Below are 22913 nucleotides of genomic sequence, written 5' to 3'. Positions count from 1 at the left end.
ACGTTGACAGCTTTGACTGCAACGTGTGACGTCATTTTAAGGCACTGCGCATGCGTTACGAAGTCTGAGTCGGCGATCGAGAATGCGTCAACCTTGATTTTCCTAAATCTAGTACATACATACATACAAATTGATATTTATATAGCGCCTTTACATGCTCAAGGTACTAGTATGCCGCGTGCGCATAAAATATACAGTTCCTCAGGTAGACAAAGGAACATCCCTTCCCTGCTATTATGTAAAAATGTGTAGAACAGGTGTCACATGCATATTCACCTGTTCTACATATTTTTTTTACATATAGCAGTGAAGGGATGTTCTTTTGTTGAGGGAAGAATGAGGAACTGTATATTTTGTCCTCTTTCTTTGTCCGTGATATTCATAATGTTACTTCCTGCATGCATGTATATCGTCGAGTGCAATCTAATACCCCATTCACAGTGGTTTTGAAATTTGTAGCGGCGTTGTAGCGGAGCGGCGACACCGCCATAACACCGCTACAAATGCATTCACAGTAGAAAAGTTATCCCGCTGCAGCAGCGGGATAAATATCATGTACCCATTAACGCTGCAGCGGGTGATTTTTATTACCTCCGTAACAAACACGTGTATGCATGGCTCATGACCCGCGAGTGACCCCGATATGAGTTGCTTTTTGTATCCTCGATCATATTACTTTTTAAAAAACTAGCATTTTTATTGCTTCCAGTCAGAATATTTTAATTTTTTGAAGTGTGAAATATTTTTATTTGGATAATTATAATATCTACATAATAATAAAATCAATTTGAATCCACTGGTTACTTTATTTCTATTTCACTTTATGTTCCCCATTGCTGGAGAAAAGAGGTCAGTGATAGGTAAGTAAACAAATCACACGTGTTTGTCGCGGTGTTATGGCGGAGAGCCTTCACACTGAGTAAACACCGCGACAGCAGCGGGACTGTCCCGCTGCTGTAGCTAGGCGAACCTAGCGATAGTTTGTCGCGGCGTTATCGCGAGGCGGTGTTATCCCGCGATAGTTTATAACGGGTCCGAGCCTTCACACTGAAGACAACACCGCGACAGCAGCGGGACAGTCCCGCTGCTGTCGCGGTATTTGAGGCCACTGTGAATGGGGTATAAAAGATTTCTAATTGTAGTTAACATGGGCAGTTAAGTACGTTGACACGCATGATCAGTCGGCGTTCGTCGTGTTCTCGTCCACTCATTCTAAAAGTCCCTAATAGCTGGCGTGCGTGAGCTTAAGTCACCGGGGTGCGGACGTCGGGGAAAAATACATGATCGTGTGCGTTTGAGTCATCGGTGAGTGGACATGGATGGTTTGCTGGTCCGTCTGACTGTCCGTCTGGGCTGGAGTCTCCGGGTTACGGACTAAGTAGAGTTCCGAAACCAAAAGTGGGGTGTGCTGTCGGCGAGAGGCTGTGTGTGTGTCCCCCGACGTAGGCGGCGCTGTAGTCTGCTGTCGTCTGCTGTGCATAGTAGTTGTGAGGCTGGCGGCTGTTTTGAGGGTTCTGCGGGTGGCGGTGACCAAGTACTTGTTGATGAGAGGTTTCCAGATGTCGTTGATGTATACATCCTGGGCTCGGTGTTGTGGCGGTGAATTTCTATGGCTTCTTGGATTCGGCGTGTATGCCAGTGCTTCATTATGGAGATGAGATGATTGTTATCCCATTCGATGGCGTGTTCGTGTTGCTGGGCGTGTTTGACGATGGCGGACTTATCCCAATCACTGAATCTAAAGCTGGTTCTGTGCTCTTTGAGTCTTGTTTCCAGAGTTCTCCAATGTGGACTTTTCCACATTCGCATGGTATTTTGTAGACTCCAGCTTTCTTGTGGTTTGGATGCTTGTCTATGTGGGAGTGGAGTATCGAATGGAGTTTGTTGGAGGAACTGTGTCGAACTTGGATGTCTGATGCTTGAAGGATACGTTGAATCTTGTGAAAGGCTTGACAAATATATAGAGAAGAACAACAGTTTGCTTCGGTGGTGTAGCCGGGTATGGTGGCTCAATAACCGGGTATGGTGGCTCAATGGTTAGAGCGTCCGCCTCATGAACGGGAGGTCGTGGGTTCGATCCCCGGCCGAGTCATACCAAAGACTTATAACACTGGGACCTTCTGCCTTCTAGCTAGGCGCTCAGCATATTAGATTGGAGAAGGGTAATAGTAACATGTTATGTTATGCAGGGCCCGCTGGGAGAGCAGTTTTATAACTGAAGTGGCTACCCTGGGTAAATAAAACGTTATTATAATTATTATATTATTATTATTATTATATATTATTATAGCTGCAGATTGTTTCTCTTCAGTGGCGGGGTTGTATGCGGGCTTGCTGGCGGGAGCCTTGGATTTGATCTTATGTCTTGGGTATTTCTTGATGCTAGTTAGGGCTGTGGTGACATGCTGGATTTCCTGGACTAGATGGTCTGCATCGCTGAGTTGATGGGCTCGGTGGATGAAGGCGTTGGGGACTGATTGTAGTACGAATATATGGTGGAAGGATCTGTAGTGAAGATATATATCGGTGTGTGTGTGGGTTTTGTAGACTTGGTGAGTGGGCTTGCCGGATTGCGATTTGGTAAAGAGAACGTCTGGGAAGGGGATGCTGTTGTTTTGCTCGGTCTCCATGGTGAATTTGATGATCGGGTGATGCTGGTTGATGTGGGCGAGGAAGTGGTCTAAGTCACGTCTGCTATGTGGCCAGATGACGAATGTATCGTCGACATATCGGAGCCAGAGAGAAGGGCGTTGTGAGAGAGTCTGGAGTGCCGTTGTTTCGAAGTGCTCCATGAAGATGTTGGCTATAACTGGTGAAAGAGGCGATCCCATGGCTGCGCCTTGAAGTTGCTGGTAGTAATTATCTCGCCATTTGAAGGAAGTTGAGTTGAGGTAGAAGTACATGAGGTAATTTATTTCATCCGGTGTCAGCGGGGTTCTGTCGGGGAGGGTGTCAATTAAACCAGTTTGTTTCAATGAAAAGGGCGTGGTTATAGGTCAACATTCCAAATCAGAAGGAAAAAGTAAGAACAATTAAAGAGAAAACAGGATAGGGAGGGGGTAAAACATAAAACAGAAGACGACAGACGACTTTCCTCCCATATTCCCTTTTGTCTCATTTAACCCATTCTTTATCTTTCTATCTCTATCCTCCATTATCTGATCCATCAACATTTTTATGATACTCATTATCTCTTCGGCCCGAGTTCCATCCTGCATTAGATGTATTCTTGATAGACAATGGCTATATCTTCTTAGAACTATTATTTGGCCCCTTGTATCTCACTTGTATTCCTCCTTCCCCTTGCTCTTCTCCCCCTGCTTCCCCTCTCTAACCTCTCCTGTCCTTCCTCTTATCTCACTCAACACCCTTTATGATAATCATTATCTCCTCAGCCCTTCCACTATCATGCATAAAATGTATTGTTAATAGAAAAGGGTTATATCTTATTTGAGCCTTATTGATCAATATCAATTAATGACTATATTATGATCATTAAAGTTGTGATAGCTTTTACGATTTATTTAAGAACAAGGGGCTAAGCAACATTAAAACATGTATAATATAAATGCTTATTTATACTCAGCTGGTATCCTTTTTTATAATTTGAATCAAGCTCTCAATGTAATTTACCATTATATCTTACTTGCTAAGTTGACTAGGTTTGATATTCGCTGCATTGTACTTAATTGGTTGCAAGATTATTTATTTGATCGTTTCCATTATACTGTTTATTTAAACAATTTTAAAATCTCCATTAGAGGGTGGAGTTTCACAATGGGATACATTCTGTTTTTGACTTATATAAACCATTTAAATAACGTTTCATAATTTGTCAAGTTGTTCCTCTTTACGGAATGTGCCATAAAGCCTAAAACCTAAACAAATGTATATGAATGGACGACTGCAATATCAGTATACAGATATTTAATCTTTTACTACACATACAACAACATAACTTTAAACACCATGAATAGTTTAATGCCCCCGAATAATTGAAAAGGGAAAACAAAAAAGTGTGCCAATATAAAAAATAAACGCATGATTGAAAGTTCTCGGAAGATAATATTCACAAAGCATTTGACAACCACCCTTTCTTTGTATTGGTCATTAGCAATTCCTGGGTATCCTGGATCGATCACTTTCATTTTCCATGCAATACTTTTAAGTATATTTTAGTAAGAAATCTTAGCTGAACAAATCTGTCTGAGTCCATATATTATCGTCGGCCTTATGCCAAAAGGGCCTTAACTGCTTTTGGCCATTCTGAGGTAATCGCGTTTAAAGGTTTTGGCCTCTCTGACAATCAAAAGTTTGTGGTCGTTTTTTTGTTTTTGAAGCCAATTTCGATAAATGTGTTAAATTATTAAGTTTTACATGATATGTGTTAAATGTGTTATAAAATATTCAGAATTGTACATGCTATGTGCAAAAAACATGTTAGGGCCTTTTTGGCATAAGGCTTGAATGTAGCGTATTTATGCCAGAAGGGCCGTAACCTACTCGGCATTATGCCAAAAGGGGCGTTACCTACGCGGCGTTATGCCAAAAGGGCCTTAACCTGCCGTTATCGTACACGTATCTATGCGCGCGTACGCGCGCATAGTTAGCGCCCTTCTGGCATAAAGAAATGTTCTTGTTTCGCAACAACTTTGGTTTGCCAGAAAGCCCCTCTTACGGCTATTGGATCACGAAAACTGATAAAACTGATCAATTAAAATGTTAGAAAAAAAATATTTTTGATATCTGAATATTTTTATTAATATAATGCAGCTTTCGGTAAAGTTATTTTTTAGAGATCGTACATTTAGGACACCTTTTTCGTTGTTTATTTTCATTACAGTCCCATACGTTGATATCTGCGTATTTCAACGAGTCGGTCGCATTTTTTATGCATCCACACCTCATTTAAATCTCACTCAGATGTCATGATCTAAATTCATGATATATACTTTCAGTGATTATTTTAAGTACATTGTGTCTATTGTAGACTAATCATGTTTTTAATGGTGTTTCTACTGATATTTATTGAATTAAATGGAAATTACGAAATAATCTGTCATTGATAAAAGATTTTCCGTGTAGGTTAAGGCCCGTTTGGCGTAAGGAAGAAGATGGGATACGCGTTAAGGCCCTTTTGAAATTCATAATTATCTTCATAAATAAATCGAATTTCAACAAGTGAAGCACATCATTTAAAAGAGAATGATGAAATCTACAAGGTGATGTTAATAACTCAATAACCCCCAAAATCGGGTTAAGGCCCTTTTGGCATAAGGCCGACGATATATAGTTTGATGTACAAACCATGGGATGACTTTATAATTAGGAAAGAAAGATGGTACAATGAAATTATCGTCATCCCTCAGAAAAAAGAATTGCAGGAGGCCCTCATGATTAAACCCTTTTTAAAATTGATGTTCAGTAGCCTGTAAATGTAACAAACGACATATATTTTCAATAAATCGTAATATTGAGCAAAGGATAATGAAATGTAATAATGATTTAAAAAATATCATCTAAGATATAAAAATGAGGGCCCTACGATTCTCGATATTTCTGCCGTATATAGATGTTCAAAGAGATCGTTCATGATGGAATAATTCTTAGAATTCATAATACTATATTATAAAAATATTAAAGGGAAAGTTGAGTTCTTGTTTAAGACCGCAAATGCCTTAAAAGTGCATGGTTATATTGCTTTTATTATTATTAATGACATATCTAGTTCATTCAAATTTAGCTACACTTTTTAAAAAGCATGGTGACCGTAAATTAATCCAATTTTCAAGTTTTCAAGTTTAAGGTTCCACATTTTACAGAAAATATAAACATACATATGAATAAAACAATTATACGTTACAATTGAGCACATGTTAATGATTCTAAATTCATATAATACATGAGATAGAATGTGAGGAACCTATTAAAAAGCGGGGCTTGTATAATAAAGGTTCCTGGAATTAAAAAAAAAAGTAATGTAGATGAAAAACAATAGCAGTAGAGAAACACGTAATTTAGAGGGGAGAATTTAAAACACAATGAAATAAGGAAATGTGTATATAACATAATGCATTTGCACCAATACCAAGCGTCACCCGGTTACAAAGCGTATAGTCAAAATGCGTAGTCACCCGAGCAATCTAGTTGGTATAGCACAGAGTAATTCGTTTGTACATGTAAACATTATATAATAATAATAACAATACACGGGCCGGCTGATTGTGAATATTATAACTTACAAAAAGAAGCCAACATCGGCATTGGTTGGAATAAAACGAATAAGGCGCTATCTCGTTGTTTTTTTCAACGGCTGGTCCAAATTATCTAATATTTGTGGTGGCACACAAATATTAGAATTGGTTATATATTTATGGATATTTCAGCCGTCTCTGAACCGATTTTGATCAAAGAAGTTCTGTCATTTAAATTGTATGCTCTTTCAAATGTGACTCTCAGTTTTGCATTATCTATACAAAACAAAATTGTTCGACGCCCTCTGCAACAGAAATCAACTATCCCTTTAAGTTCGTTGTAATATGTATGCATATAACTTTTCATGCAAATCACAGTTATTATTGTTTGTTTCTTTGTAACGTTTATATGTTAATTTATTGTATTGCGAAAAGGGTGTATTGTATCTTACATTTACATGGTCAGATATTTGGAAAACATGCATACACAAAATCAAATAAAAACTTGCGGGTTCCTACATAAACACATACACATTAACATGACTTATTCACATAATTGCGACTTATTGACATTACCGTTTCAACTAGGTATTTTGTTTATTTTGCAAACGAGTATTATTTTTCAACTGTTCAGTATAAACGTTATGCTTTTTTATGTAAATATGTTCATGATTATTCAGGGCCCCATGGAAGACCACTACTTATTGGTGAATGGGCTACCCTGTCAAAAGATTATAAATAAATAAATAAATAAATAAACATGGTTGATGAGATTTCTATGATACTGGCAACCATGTTTTCGCTCTATTTTACCCAATTACAGAATAAACATTACAACTGTGCACGCACAATACAATCCGAAGTTGCCTTTCGTTGTCGTAAAATAAGGCCGCCCTTATCAATCCCTACCAATCAATATAAAGTTGTGTATGATACTAAACGTAAATGTTTTGAACCTTAACATGAGAGAGAGAAAGAGAGAGAGAGACACACACACACACACACACACATATATATAGAGAGCATTATTTTCACAGTGATGATTCTTTTAGTACATTTTCACTGAACATTTATCAATCTGACAACATAATTATATTATTTATAATTTATCGTGTAGAACCGAAAGGACATTTGGGCTTGCTGATAATGAAAACGACGGACGAATCTGGTAAGTATGAATTTATAAAAGTGGCTGCGAAGTTTTCATAATAACACTAAGCAATTTGTTTATATAAAACAAGGCAATTTGCGGCCTAGGTGAAGTCATCGCTCGGGATATTCTGATTGGTCGGTTAACATATTTTGTTATATAATGTACCTTCATTCCGCTGCGCCTGCTCTATATTGTCTATTTAATCATAATTATTCATTTAAAAAATGGTGCGTGCATCCATAATGAACAATGCAACTGGTTGATCCGATCTTTGATTTTCATCCTTAGAATCGCTCATTTTGCATAATCTGTATTTCATTTAAGTGATGAGATTTTGATTTTCGTTTTGCCAATGAATACCAATCCTTTCCGCAAAGTGCTTGGAAAAGATATTAAGGTGTGCATATTGGCGAAGAGAGATTGCTTTTCTTTGTAAGTCTGTGCTAATTTTCACCATTAAATTACATTGGCGTTAACAACAAATTATCATCTGTAGACAGATTTGATATGGTATCAAAATGGTGAGAGATATGGAGTAGCTGGGATCGGGTACCAAGTGTGTGGCAATTGGCAATTTGAAATAGCATAGAACTTACCTGTTTACTCCCTTTTAAATGTCCCCTCTTAAGTCAAAGAAGGTCCCATCTGATGATGAGCTAGACAAGTTGCCATCTTCTCGAGATATACAAAAGCCTCTAGCAGTTGTCAGTTTTGTTTTAAATACATGGATAGGATAAAAGAAAAGATAGAATTGTTCGAGAAGAACAATATCTCAATAGCCGCATTTACACTAGGCCCATTTAAACATCCAAGGTTTCCACTGAGTTGAAGGCAATTTTAAACGTTAAACTATAGATATACCTTGATCTAAATTTAGATTGACCATATCGATGTCTTCTGCTGCTGGATCTGGACTCAACTCCCGTGCACTGACGTGACTGGCTCGAAGTTTTTGTGCGTTGCAAAAACAAAAATTACACGTGAAATCCCATATAGATTTGAGCGTGCCAGAAGAAAAGTATCTTACAATAAATTACCAAAATGGACACAAAAATAAGACTTCATCAGTAATCCTCCGCGCTGATTGGTTGTTAGTCAAAATATCGCTTCGTCGTTAAGATTTGTTTTTTAAGGGATAAAAACGATATTTTAAATTGATGCCATGTCGGATACGGTCGGTGTGCACGGTGCAATAAGGTTTGCAATAGGAATGCCTATATTTGAATTCAAATTTAATTTGCATAAACTTGATATTTATTCTGTGTTTTGTGTTTCATTCCTTTAGTTTCCATCAGAGACTTTAATAAGTTGCCTCGTATTCAACTCTTCATATACAACCGAGAACAGGAGGAGTATATCTTTGAGAAAAGTATACTGAATGACATGAAAGAGTGGTTTACCAATGACTGTCGTTTGCAAGAAAATGCAAGCTGTTGGAACAAGTGTTAACATTTCGTGGTAGTGGTGGTGATGCAATGAGCCACGTGTGTAAGAAGCACAACGGACCAAGGGACAAGTGACCCCAACGATTACTTATAAATGAATACTTATAAACTCTCTGTAAACTACACTGTTTGTGCTGCCTGATATTCTTTTGCTGTATATGGCGTTAAAAGTAGAGCAATTGCCATCTTCATTCTTTTGGATGAATTCACACTAAAATTTTGCTTTCGCAAGGAAATGTGTAGTTTATTGTTTACCACTATGGATTTATGCACAGTATCGGTAATAACTGCTGTTTATAAATACATTTAACTTTGCGAATCATAAGATCCACAGGCCGGTGTCTTAAAATATTCAAATGAGCTTTCGTTAAAAAACTATTTATTATTATATAATCACCATTATAATTTGCCATGTTAGTATTACCTCTTGGCCTCTCTCTTTCCATTTAGTGTCGGTCTGGTGGTCGTATCGTCTGTGCGGCCGGGGTATACAGAAGTATCATGCAGTATCAAGTATTTGTGCAAAACGATGTAACGCATATTTTGTAAATCATTGTGTTTTCTGACCAATAAAACTTATCAAGATTTAAAAAAATGTTAGTATCCATCATCTTCAGTGACAATCTCAAAATGAATTACATCACTTAGATTTATCCAACCCCGGTGCTTAGAAGGAGGCAACTTATGACAGAAAAGTTAACTCTAATATATTTTTGATGGAATCTAATGAGCGTATATCAACCATGCACAAAGAAGACGAAAGACTTGATGCATGGCTGATTGTCAGCGAAACGGAGTTAAGTATTTTGTCAACTATATAGGCAAACGAATTAGTTTAATCAAAGTTTGAAAATGCAAGCATTACTTTAAACCAACAGAACTTTGTTATTCCTGGCTCATTTCTCCTCATTGAGGTGTCATATAAAAGGGCAGAGAATAAACATTCTAGAAATGTGATTTTTCTCTTTGAAATTCAGATACAACGGCCATATAAATGTCTTTTTAGTCTCCTCTCTTCAAATTGTTTGTAATTACACATGTGTAAAATATGCATCATATGAGTTGCATTACATGAAAGAGGAGAATCTAAGCTTTACAAATAAAGAGTTTCATTCCAAAAGGAGCTAAATCCACTTTGGGTACTTTTGAGTAAATCCCCCTTTTTTGTAATTCTCCACTTTCCCTTTAGCCATGTACCTTTATGTTGCTGTGTATGTTAAAGATATCACAAAATCATCAACGTCTTTTGTCAACTATATAGGCAAACGAATTAGTTTAATCAAAGTTTGAAAATGCAAGCATTACTTTAAACCAACAGAACTTTGCTATTCCTGGCTCATTTCTCCTCATTGAGGTGTCATATAAAAGGGCAGAGAATAAACATTCTAGAAATGTGATTTTTCTCTTTGAAATTCAGATACCACGGCCATATAAATGTCTTTTTAGTCTCCTCTCTTCTAATTGTTTGTAATTACACATGTGTAAAATATGCATCATATGAGTTGCATTACATGAAAGAGGAGAATCTAAGCTTTACAAATGAAGAGTTTCATTCCAAAAGGAGCTAAATCCACTTTGGGTACTTTGGAGTAAATCCCCTTTTTTGTAATTCTCCACTTTCCCTTTAGCCATGTACCTTTATGTTGCTGTGTATGTTAAAGATATCACCCTAGACCGATAATATATGATAAAAAACATATACAAGTTATTTCTGAATTTTAATACATTTTTAGAATATCATTTTTCGTGGGTTTAGCTCCTTTGGAATGAAACATGATATTGTACATAAAATTGTTTATACTTCCTGGTCAAACTTTAGAATATTTTCTCAATAAATTCACTGAAATGTATTCAAATTTAGTAGTAAGCCTTTCCTTTTAAATATTAATAGTGAAATCCCAACTTAAATAACCTTTTAAAAAGAAAGTAAACAAATGTCACAGTTTCATTCCAAAAGGAGCTAAATCCATGTTTCGTTCCAAAAGTAGCTAATCCACAAAATCTAAAAATGTAGTAAAAATCAGATATAAATGGTATATCAATTTGCATTGGTCCAGGGCGACACATATAAAGAGAAGGTTGAGTTCTGGGAAGAGGTGACAAATAATTTGTGAGCGTTATCATTGCTATTATGCAAATGTTGAAAAACTTCAGATAAAGCATGTTCCCTGAAAGGAATGGCGCCACGTGTTCGTGTAGTCCCATATACATCTTACTATGTACTGTGCTTGTAACTTTACCAAGACATGGCCAAATTTCTTATCATTTTGATGATTCCAGAACCTTTCAATACACACGAATACTTATTTACTAGATGATAAACCTTTTCTGATCGATTTCACACCGTTTCTTTCACAATGCAATCGCATGACCAGAACTCAACTTCATCTTTAACATATATAACAACATGAATGGAGAAATTAAAAAAAGTTGAATTACTCAGAAGTACCCAAAGTGGATTTAGCTCGTTTTTTAATGAAACCGATTTGGATGTAGTTCCTTTTGGAATGAAACATGATATTGTATCTAAAATTGCTCATACTTCCTCGTGAAATGTTAAAATGTGATATGGTGCATTTTGTTCCCATGTAGGAAATCATTATTTTAAGACAAAAAACGAAATTTTGATAAAATATTGATTTAGCTCTTTTTGTAATCAAGCTCTTCAAATATGTGTCATTTTCTTAATTATAATTAGGAATAAGTTATGGTAAAAATCGATAATTATCGGTTTCGTTTTTTCTGGGACGCACCGTATATCTCAAATTCTAATACCGAAATAGAAAGTTACGGTTCTCATTTTACCTCAGAAAACACACCTCTTGAATGTAGGTCTAAAGAGATTCATTGGGTTATTGGGGATCAACTGGTCCCCATGAAGTCTCTGATGCGTTGTGTACAAGTTTTATTTTATTTATTTATTTCCTCTCATAGGGTGAATGGCCCTTTCAACACAGCTGATATTTAAAGGGGTCCACAAAGTTTATATATTATATATTTATATTGATGAATCTACCAGAGAAGTCTTTATGTTAATTATTGTTCTACACCATAATGAGTCAATAGGGTCATTTTGAACCACATATTAGCATCAAAAGGCTCCTAAAACCTAAAATCTGGGCAAAATGGACACATTTTATCAATATCCAGTTGGTGTCATTGTTTTCAGTACACAATCCTAAATTGGGAACCGTCTTTAAGAAAAGTGAGCACCATTTCCCTACCGGAGCAGTCTGTTAACCAAACTATTGCCAGTTGGTACGATGTTTATCAGTCATTGAATTATGTTTGATTTTTGTTTAAATAAAAATATTCAAGCGTACTGTGTAAGGAAGAACAAATGACTTTGACGACAAATATTATATACTATATGAAAGCCAATGTTCCACAGAGTTTATTCTACATGCATGGCTCTCACCAGTCTCTCCAATAAATCAAGATATGTCTTTTGAAATAGGTTTTTTTTTTTAGCATAAAATTGGCAAAAGCATAAATTAATCATAACATTTTGCTAGTATCTAAATTATACCATTACGGAATATGTGACGCAGGTCATACATAATTGGTTGACTATAGCTACCTTTAATAATAATCGTTTACAATGTAACAGGTACCAATCTTATGTTTCCAATTATGTATAAATGACTTGAGTGTGTGTGTGTGGTATCTACTTATGAAATATCTGATTTGTATACTGTATGCACATAATACAATCATTATTTTAGAGATTCTAATATGCAATTATCTTACACGTATACGAATGGTTAAAGCTAGTCGATATCATGAAATGGAACTACATAATTTTTCACATCGGAAGTAACGATTTGAATCATTTTAATTGGCAATGTTATCTGACAAAGAGTTGATATAGCCTAGTTTATGCAATATTGAAGAGGTTAGAAGTAAAGTGTTGTAAGCCAAATTGAACAAAGATTTTTCTCAGCCACTCTTTGAATATTACAATGTGCTTTGACACTTCCATATGTTTGTGTATGTAATCTTATTTTGGGCTAATTTAAGCAAATCGACCACTCAAAAGCTTCAATTACTGTAAAACAGGATTATTTGTAAAATCCCTGTATTACAACTTTCCACGGATACTGTTTTCAACGAAATTGATTTACTGAAATTTAGTGATATAAATTTGCATCATCAAGGTATTTATTAATATATAGATAAGTCGAAAAGCCATACGGATAATATTATAATTGTTTTCCAAATACATATAACTAAAGATATAACCCAAATATTTCACTGTCATATACGATACTCTAAACCGATAGTCTACCATCCAGCCAGTCGTTCCATTTTCAAACGTTTTATCTTAAGACAAAAATGTGTTTAATCGCTAACTAATTCCCTTTCTTGAGAATACATTTCAATTTGACGGTGTTACTTTCAGGTATGGGTAAACAATTTCTCTATATCGTTGTTGTTGTTGTTGTTTTCTCTATATATCTCTATATATTTCTTTGTGATTTTTGTATGTACGATACCTTCATGTTTTTTTTTTCTGTGTCTTATATACCGTATTTATAAAGTATAAAGGCCTATTTACTTAACATCATTTTGATAAGCTCCTATTTTTCAACCTTTAAAAAGAAATGTCAAGTTGTTATAAATATGTTGTATTCACATGATTTTGTAATCCTATATAAACAGTTTATTGTTTCCTTAACTTTGTAACTCTCGCAATGTTATTGTTAATACATGTCACTTATTATTTTTACATTGATATTTTCATTTTAAAGTGTTTTTTTTTCTTCTTCATGTATTTTGTCTGTTGCGGCATGACCTAGCCTTCCTTTTAAAGAAGACATGAATGAATAAATAATTGTACGTAAATACTAATGATAAATAACATGCATTTACTTTGATTGTTCTATACGCGGCAAACGAACATGTTCTGATTCCGAAAGATTATTTTTTATTCAAACTGCAGAGCGTCACATTATTTATGTATTTTATAGGTCCGGGGCTAATAAACAATTGATACTGAATAATGACATGCTGCACATGCTGCATTACCTTTTCCTTTTTTCAATAACAATAATTATAATAATAATGATAATGATATAAATAATGACAATAATAATAATACTTATAATATGTCTCGTCAACCCAGGGTAGCATCATCACTAGTTAAGGCCCGGTCTCACCGCCTGAACTTTGCTGGAGCGTTCCTTAAACGGTAGGGAGAGGGGGCCGAATGTCGACAACGCTCGTCACCGCGCACAAAATGGGAAACAAATTGAAAACACGGGCGTTGCCTTAGCGGTGCACCGCTGAAGCCGGCGTTGCTTTAGTGTTGGTTTAACGGTAGCGAGCGGGAGCGAGCGTTGGTCCCGCTCAGACACCTCCATACCAACGCCAAACCAAAGTTCATCACCGCAATGGATCGCTGCTTCAACGCCCGACACCGTTCCAGCAATCCCGTGTCCGCTCGTAAAACGCTTACAACCGCTCCACCAAAGTTTGTGAAACGTTTATCACCGCCCGGGCAAAGCTGGCGAAGCAGCGTTGGTCCAGTGTTCAAGATTTCTGCGTTGGCCTAGCGGACCAAAGCGTCCACGAACTTGCGTCTAGCGGTGCCAAACTTTGACTGGGCGTTGTTGGAGCGGTGGTGAACTTTGCCGGAGCGGAAAATTGCCCGCTCCTCACCGCTCGCAATATTTTGTGCAGCTCAAAACTTTCGGAGCGGTAGGAGGGACCATCAGCGGTGGCCGACGTATACGGCGTTGCCTTAACGGGGCCAACTTATCTTAAACGGTGGTGAACGGTTACGAGCGGTGATGAATTTTTTTCACCGCTCCAGGAACGCTCCAGCAAAGTTATGGCGGTGAGACCGGGCCTTAATACTCTGCTCCCTGAGGGCCCTACAGTTTTATTGTCTTTACTTCAAATTTAGATGATTAACGAGGTTGACTCGTTCTTCTCGTAATTCTTAGGCATTTCGATCATTTATCATGTAATTCCCATGGACAGATTTATCATCCGGATTTTTAAATGAGATGTACTCTGTTTTAATATTCTATTACACTGCACTCTATGTCTTAACTGATGTTCTTCCACACTTGCATAATAAGAATGAGTAATGCTCAAAAATTATTTTTCACCTCTTCCCAGAACTCAACCTTCTCTTTAAAGGTAATATGTCTCATTTGCAGGCCTAAACAGGTTAAAGTCCACAGGCATCTTAAAAGATAATACTAACTCAGAACATTCTTCAAAACGAAAGGCCTTGAAAACATCTTTTAGTTGTCAAATCGACTTTAAGGATTGCAATCTTTTTAGCAAATAGTCTGATTTCAGACCCTTATACTGCATGGTCGTACGTTTTTTTGCTGCGCAAAGATTCAATCAGTTTAATTTTGGCCATTACAGGAAGTGGGTTATTGATGTAGACAATTGCTCATGTACCCTTCACAGCTCATTTTACATAGGTTATTACCAAAGAAAAAAAGAAGTTAGTCAGTCACTCAATAGCGTCAGACAGTGAAGTCTAGAAAGTTAACGGTTTTCCTTGCATAGTTTGAATGCTAGGACACTGCTATTTTAAATTTCACAGATAGGACATACGCGACATATAATTCCTGCAAAGTTTTACAGAATTCGATGTTCAGTGCAAAAGGGACATAATACCCTTTAACGTAAGGTATAATACATAATATACAAATAATAATGACTTCATGTCAAAACGTTGATTACAATAATAGATAGAAGAAAGAACTTTACATTTCTTTAACATATTATCATTAATTCAATGTATTATCCGAACTATCTTTGGAATAAGTGCAGAAGACCGCAATCATAAGCGACGCTTGATTAGGATGGCTGCCTAAAAAGCAAAGCTTCAGGTAAGAATTAAAAAACTTGAAATGTGTTCTTTAGGTATGAGCTGGTAGGTGTATTGTGTGGAGTTAGGGAGCGTTAGTCATTTACACAACATTGTTCTCTCCCCTACATCGAGAGACAATCTCTTTGAACATCAGTTTGTTCCAGGAAGCAAACTTATTCTTGAGTATTAGATCCCAAAAGTACGGAATTATGGCCATATTGCATCTTTCAAGATCTTGTATGCACACAAACTAATCTTGGCCCATGTAATATATATCATCCATTTAACACCTCATCTTTGAGTTGAAAATAAAAGTAGAGAACGCAAAAGGGCATGAAGTCCTATCGAGAAGAGTTCATAACTGTTAATAGATAATTAAGAGTATTTCAGGGCCGAAATAAATATTGCTCTAGTCTAAAAATATGATTTCGTGTACATTTCTGTTTGTTTGTCAGAATCCCGGAGTAATTCGCTCCTGCTGGCAGTAATATATTGTACATGTCTTCTCTCATTGTTGAAGGATATTTCATGCTATTGCATAAGCCAAATTTACAGTAACCCGACACGTGCTCCGGCGACGATTACTCCGGCGACAAATGCTCCGCAAAAAGCGACAATTGCTCCGCGACATTTGCTCCGCGACATTTGCTCCGCCGACAATTGCTCCGCCGTCAATTGCTCCACCGATATTTGCTCCGACAACATTTGCTCCGGGGACAATTGCTCCGCCGACATTTGCTCCGCCGATAATATTTCTTTCATGGGTTATTATTTTTGTTTGTGTGTGTGTGATTTGTTTTGTTGTTGATATTCAGGGCCGAAGCCAGCATTTTAAGAAGGGGAATGCGTTTTAATTCCCCGATCAGAAGACACTGATTGAAAACAAAAGTGATAAACCTTTGTGAAAGACGCAATTTTTTTTTAATTTATTTATTTATTTTTTTTTTTTTGGGGGGGGCAGGTGCAGAAGCTTTTAAGGAATAGATCGACTTTATTCATACCTGAGGCGACCTTCTTTCAACAATAAGTGGCACAATATAGTTTAAGGTAATATTTATTCCCTTTCGGTAAGCGATGGTATATAGTGTGAGAGAGAGAGAGAGAGAGAGAGGGAGAGAGAGAGAGAGGGAGGGAGAGAGAGAGTGATAAAAATGTAGACTTATCATTAATAATGAATATAGCATCTTCCTGCTTAATTTCCCTCCTGAATTAAATGAGCATGTTTAACTGGCGAGCGAGCGTTTTAAACCAAAGAATTATTGTCAACAGTAATGAGTATCAAAACAGAGTTTTCTTGCTGCAGGACGAGTCGGGCACATTAATAGTGAAGGCGATGTCAATTTCATTTTTAGCCAGCGGGCGGTTTTAAAGTAGATATTCATTGATTTTAAAAACTAACTTTTATTTCATTATTGCAAAGTTGAAACTTTGATTCGACAAGGTTATCAACATTTAATTCCTGGAAACATTCGAAGTAATGATTATTGTAAATTACAAAACGCTTGAATACAGTCCCGGCATAGCACCTGAAGAGCTCTCCGAACGCTGCTGAGATGTGTGAGATCACAGTATGGACATGATTTGCACAAGCATACGATGTCCAATAACATCTCACACATTTTCAGTGCCTGTGTTTTCATCTTCTCTTGAGTTCTTTCTCTTACTGCACTACCGTCAGGCTAAATGTATAATCTATTGCCTCACTCTAAACCCCACGCATGGTTTTATTTTTATGACAAATGCAGCGATACAAAAATAAAGAAATCTGTGGCTTGTAAACAAAATAAGACGCCATTGTATTTTCAGCTGCATACACCGCGCCATGTTCGGCGCTTCAAGAGGGAACGGATGCCGTCCTTAATATCATTCCGGTGGTTTTTCAATTTGAAAGTCTGTTTTTTTTTTATTGTGAATTAATCCCTATCCTATTTATTTACAAGCAAAAGATTTTAGTTATCAGAATCGGGTCATATCCCCTTTTGAAAGGTTTGACATGCCATTACATTTATATACACTTAACTCATTATAATAACCCAATTTGCAATTATGTTCATTCTTTATGGGATGTCGTCTGCTTGGGCAGTATTGGTCCAAAAAGTGACGTCATTAATACATCGGTATTTTCCCGGGGAATCTCTCGTATATCCCAGCTGCTATGGAGGTGGTTGTATTTATATTTTTATAAATCACCCGATATGTAGTTGACCTAAAACTTGTACGATGGCCATCTGTTAGCTTACCAGTTTCTAGTAATACATTAGTCGACATATTTGTGATTTTCTTTGAATTTCACCTTTAAGCTTTTTTTATATTGAATAGCATCTAACCGCCTTCCACCCTTCTTCGTCTGACGTTTAGGAGCTGCACATTCGTCAAATGAATATGTTTAAAATTATAATCGCGAGTTAGCGTAGCAAGACAGTAAGCGATTTGTGTGCACTTCTCTTTTGATACAATTATAGGCATATTTTCTCCATTCTTCATTTTCTCCATAAAGTAACTGTGTCTTCTTGTTTCGTGAAAGGGAGGGCACAACCGCAAAAATACATTTAAGGGGACGTTTTTGTTTTTTTTTGTTTTTTTTTTTCATTTTTGTAATTGGCGAACAAGGAAGGTAAAAATCATAAGTTATAATCTTGAATATAATTTTTCTACATTACGCCCCTTTCGAATGAAACGGGCAAGTATTATTTCAAGATTATTGTTTATTCCTTGTTGGCGAGTGAGTTTATAGCGAATTTTCGAAATTCTTCGGCTTGCCATTTCCTATTGAAAAGCATCTGCGTGCCTAGCATCGCTTTTAGTCACTGATAATAGCGGATTCAAGGGGGGGGGGGGGGTGCGATTTTTCACATTTTCGAGGGCAAACACACAAAAATTGCTCACTACCCATGTTGGAGCATTTGAATTTTACAGGGCCTTTTTGGAAGGAGCTGTCGAAGGAGTAATATTGTCGGCGGAGCAATTGTCGGCGGAGCAAATTTCGGCGGAGCAATTGTCGGCGGAGCAATTGTTGGCGGAGCATTTGACGTCGGAGCAAATGTCGCGGAGCAAATGTCGGCGGAGCAATCGTCGACGGAGCATGTGTCATGGATACAAATTTATAGGGGGCTTTTGAGAGGAACTTCAACTTCTACGAAAATGAGAAGAAATTTAAGCAAATCATTTTGTTAAATACCTCAGTCCGTAATAATAAAATGATATGTTTTCTAGGCAATTTTTCGAGAGGGCATATCATTTACTCCTTTAAAGACACTGTTTAACAATGCCAAATTTGATATGTCTATAATACAATTTCATTAACTGTTGTACATAGCTTTAAAAAAATGGCATATAGCGTTTGAAAAATTTAGATTGTTTTCGTGAAGACAGTAAATATATATCAGCACTCCTAGAATGTAGTAGATTAATACAAATCATAGAACAAAACAATAGTTCATAGCGGTATTCACAGGCAATAACAATCATTGCTCCCTTTACGCAAGTATACTTTAAAGGTAGGAAATACGTGGCATCGCGTGAGTCAATAATATTTTATCTAGTTAATAATGTTTGCTTTTGGTGTAAACTAAATATGATACCATTTGGACTTTGAATGATATTTGTCAATTATATTGTTTTGTGAATTCAAAACGCCATATGTTGCTTAATGATTTTACAGATTAAAAATTTAACCTCGTCAAGTTTTATTTTCAAGTGACAAGACTATTAACCTTTCCCCGGGACCTTCCCCCAGTAACCGATTTATGACCGATTCCATGACTTTCACATGTTTTTGAGGTGGCTGAACCACGATTTCAATTTCTAAACAACAGAAGCAATATACCATCATTGCGTTTAATCGTCCCTCCATCCTTATTGCATAAACGTATATCAACATTTTGCAATTTGTTGTATTATCGCAATATGAGATTTCCACAAGGCAATCGTTCATCTTCATGTTTACGTTTTTTGGTAAATAAATTTCGGGTAACGGCCAAGCTACAGATTTTTATGTTTTGGGTAATTAAACTGCATTCTTGAACGTCTGATTCACGTGTTTTCTCGTTTCTCTTGTGTGCATAGGTAGCGTTCATTATTTAGATAACTTTGACTTCTCCCATCTATTAAAATACAACCTCTTTAAAACATTCTTTTTCCAGGAAGCAGAATTCTGAGTAACAGATCATTTAATGTCGGTCTACTACCTTGATTTAGCTCTGGAATGAACACAAATGGAATCCTATGTAGTATTTATCATCCATTTATCTTTTTAAGGTAAAAATATATAAGACGAGGGGGCATCAAGGCCGTTTGAGAAGACTTTCTATCGTTTAATAAATAGCGCACTTTATTATATTTTACATGACTTGTCTTCCATCAGTGTTGAAGGATGTGTAATGCCATTATAAAAGCTAACTGTACATGAAGCTAGGTGGATTTTGGAAGAAACGTTAACTGTTAAGAAAATGAGAAGAAAATAAGGCACTTCATACTTTAAAAGATCTTAACCTGTAATCATAAAATCATATTGTTTCTAGGCTTATTTTTTGAGGGCACATAATTTACTACTTTAAATATACCACATGTTTCACAAATGAGCCTTGAATCCGATCTGTTTTGCAAGCATAGAGTTGCTACAACAACAAAAAAGGAAACAAGATATGGCTTGACAGAATATACTGTACACTACAATGAACCGATGCCTAATTACAGCAATTTTTGGCAGCACGTAAGTCAATTACCATTTATTTCGTTAACAATGTTTGCTGTTGGGGTACTTTATGATGCTATTTGGACTTTGGGTGAAACTTTATTATATTGTTTTGTATCAATGCAATACACCATATTTGATCTACTAATAATATGAGATAAAATATTTAACCTGGTCCAAATACAATTAATTTACCAAAAAGGTGGCATCTCCGTGTCAATTAAAGTTTATTTTTGTGATCATGTATTCTTGTTGGGAAAAAGAATTATAATACCATTTAGACTTTGAATTATATTTTCTATATTGTTTTGTAGATTTAATACACCATATTGGGTTTACTGATTTAATAACAAGCACAATCGTGAAGCAAAACAAAAGTTTATAGCAGCATTCATAAGCAATGCAATTGATTGCTCCCTCTGCGCAAGCAGACTTTTAAAGATAGCAATTAGGTGGCATCGCGTGAGTCACTTACAATATAATTCGTTAATAATGTTTGATTCTAGGGTACTTTATGATACCGATTGGACTTTGATGGATATACTTTATCATATTGTTTTTTTTTAATTCAATACGCCATATTTGATTTACTGATAATATAAGATCACATATTGAACTTTGCCCAAATAATATCGACCCGCCAAAAAGGTGGCATCGCTTAGTCAATTACAGTTTATATCTTTAATAATGTTTTCTTTTTGGGTAAACTAATTATAATACCTTTTAGACTTTGAATTATATTTGTTATATTGTTTTGTAGATTCAATACGCCATATTGAATTTACTGATTTAATAAAAAGCACAAGCGTTTGAAATTAAAAGTTGTTTGCTTGAGTTCAGTAAATGTATCAGCTTTTTTGAATTGTAGCAGAATAATACGAAACGTAGAGCAAAACGGTACTTCATAGCGCTATTCACAGGCGATAAGAAATGTTGCCCCCTCTAGGCATGCTCTAGGCAAGTAGACTTTTAAAGATAACAAATATGTGGCATCGCGTGAGTCAATTACATATTATATTGGTTTATGATGTTTGATGTTAGGGTACTGTATTAAACCATTTGGACTTTGATTAATACGTTATTATATTGTATTGTCCACATATTGATTTGCAATTGCCAAGACTATCAACCTTCCCTTAATAACCGATGTATGACGGATTCCATGACTTTCACATATTTTTGAGTTTGCTGAGCCAGAATTATTTAAGCACCACTTGCAATATTATATCGATGCGTTTAAGTCCCCCTCCATTCCTAATGCCTAAACGAATATCATGATTGTGCAATTTACCGTATTATAAACTCTCCAATAATCAATTATGCATTGTTTTCTTCTCGAATTTATGTAGCTAGAAATGTTACGTTTTGTAATTGAACTGCATTTTCGATAACATTTGACACACTTCGGAGTTTCTTATCTCTCTGCTTTTTTTCAGTTATGAGGATAGGTAGCGTTTATAATTTACACAACTTTGACTTCCCTCAAATATCGAGAGGCAATCTATTTGAACATTTTGTTCCAGGAAGCGGACTCACTCTTGAGTAACAGATTCCAACATGTCGGACTAAAGGCCCCGTTGCCCCTCTTTAGCTCTTGTATGCACATAATAGAATCCCGGCACATGTAGTATAATTATCATTTCTTTAACTCATCATATTTGATGTTCCTCTTTTCCTTTCTAATAACTGCCCCCTCCCCTTTTTTTCTTCATTAGAACACTTTCCCTTCCTAATAAATGCTCCTGTCAACCTCTGATAAAAATTAATGCCCCTATTAAAATGTGATAGGTATCTATTTTCCTTCAACAAGTGGCCCTTTTTGTTTGTGCAATAAGAGCCCCTTTTCATCTATAATAAGCGCTCATTTTGATCTCTAATGGGAGCCTCTTTCCCCCTCTGATAAGTGTCCACATGATTTTGACACGTGTCCATTTCCCTTTATAATAATTGCCCTTGTTTGCTTTAATATGGAAACGAGGACGATTTAGTCTTAGAAGAGGGCAGTATAGCGCCTCACCGTTTTGGCCGAGGAGGGCGTAAATCTGGGCCATCAATCGGGCGGGGGGTATTTGTAGTATTATTAGTATAGGAATATGAATATGATTGAAACTAAAGCTTTATAATCGTTAAATAGAATTCGCCTCATAATACATGTTTTCCGAACAATCTTTTTGAAGATTAATAAAGATTTTGTAAAACGGACAAACTTTGAGTGAAATAGAATCATTAATCGTAATATATCAGAGAGTCATGATTACCATGGCAATGCGTAGAGTGAGTGTTTATGAGTGGGTATATGCTAGAGCTGCATCGAGTGTTGGAGTGCTTCAGTATATTTCGCGAGGGAGAAAATTTCCTCCGAATTTCGTAAATGGTTAATAAAGTGCTGACGTATAATTACGCATTGTTTGCAAAAATATATCAGCTTTCCTAAATCCTAAGTCACATTATAGCTAAGACCGGTCGCCGACTTCCGACAACCAGTGGTCGAGAAGTCAATACACCAGTTTACAGTTACAACAGTGCGCATGCGCAGACATGGGCGCCATTTTATTAGACGGGTAAACAAACTAATGACCTGTAGAGGTCA

At 36.3% G+C, this 22913-nt stretch overlaps 1 protein-coding gene across 1 annotated transcript; it reads right to left on the bottom strand.

The window, feature by feature from the left end:
• Positions 1–1374: 1374 nt before the first annotated feature.
• Positions 1375–2903, bottom strand: LOC100892584. The gene is made up of 2 exons (XM_030989520.1): positions 2336–2903; positions 1375–1937 (listed from the first exon to the last, which is right to left on the bottom strand). The coding sequence occupies exons 1-2, from the start codon at positions 2901–2903 to the stop codon at positions 1375–1377; spliced, it is 1131 nt and encodes a 376-aa protein (XP_030845380.1).
• Positions 2904–22913: the final 20010 nt, after the last annotated feature.

The sequence above is a fragment of the Strongylocentrotus purpuratus genome, unplaced genomic scaffold (genome assembly GCF_000002235.5).
Source record: "Strongylocentrotus purpuratus isolate Spur 01 unplaced genomic scaffold, Spur_5.0 spur5_scaffold_18, whole genome shotgun sequence".
NCBI lineage: Eukaryota > Metazoa > Echinodermata > Echinoidea > Camarodonta > Strongylocentrotidae > Strongylocentrotus > Strongylocentrotus purpuratus.
The sequence above is the reverse complement of the archived record's forward strand: the minus strand, read 5'-3'. Positions and strand labels throughout refer to the sequence as shown.

Excerpts from the sequence above, each read along its gene's own strand:
- LOC100892584 (XM_030989520.1), bottom strand. The coding sequence starts at position 2,903 with ATGTACTTCTACCTCAACTCAACTTCCTTCAAATGGCGAGATAATTAC. Across the intron at positions 1,938-2,335 it reads CAAATCCAAGGCTCCCGCCA|ATTCAACGTATCCTTCAAGC; the intron begins GCAAGCCCGCAT and ends GCCTTTCACAAG.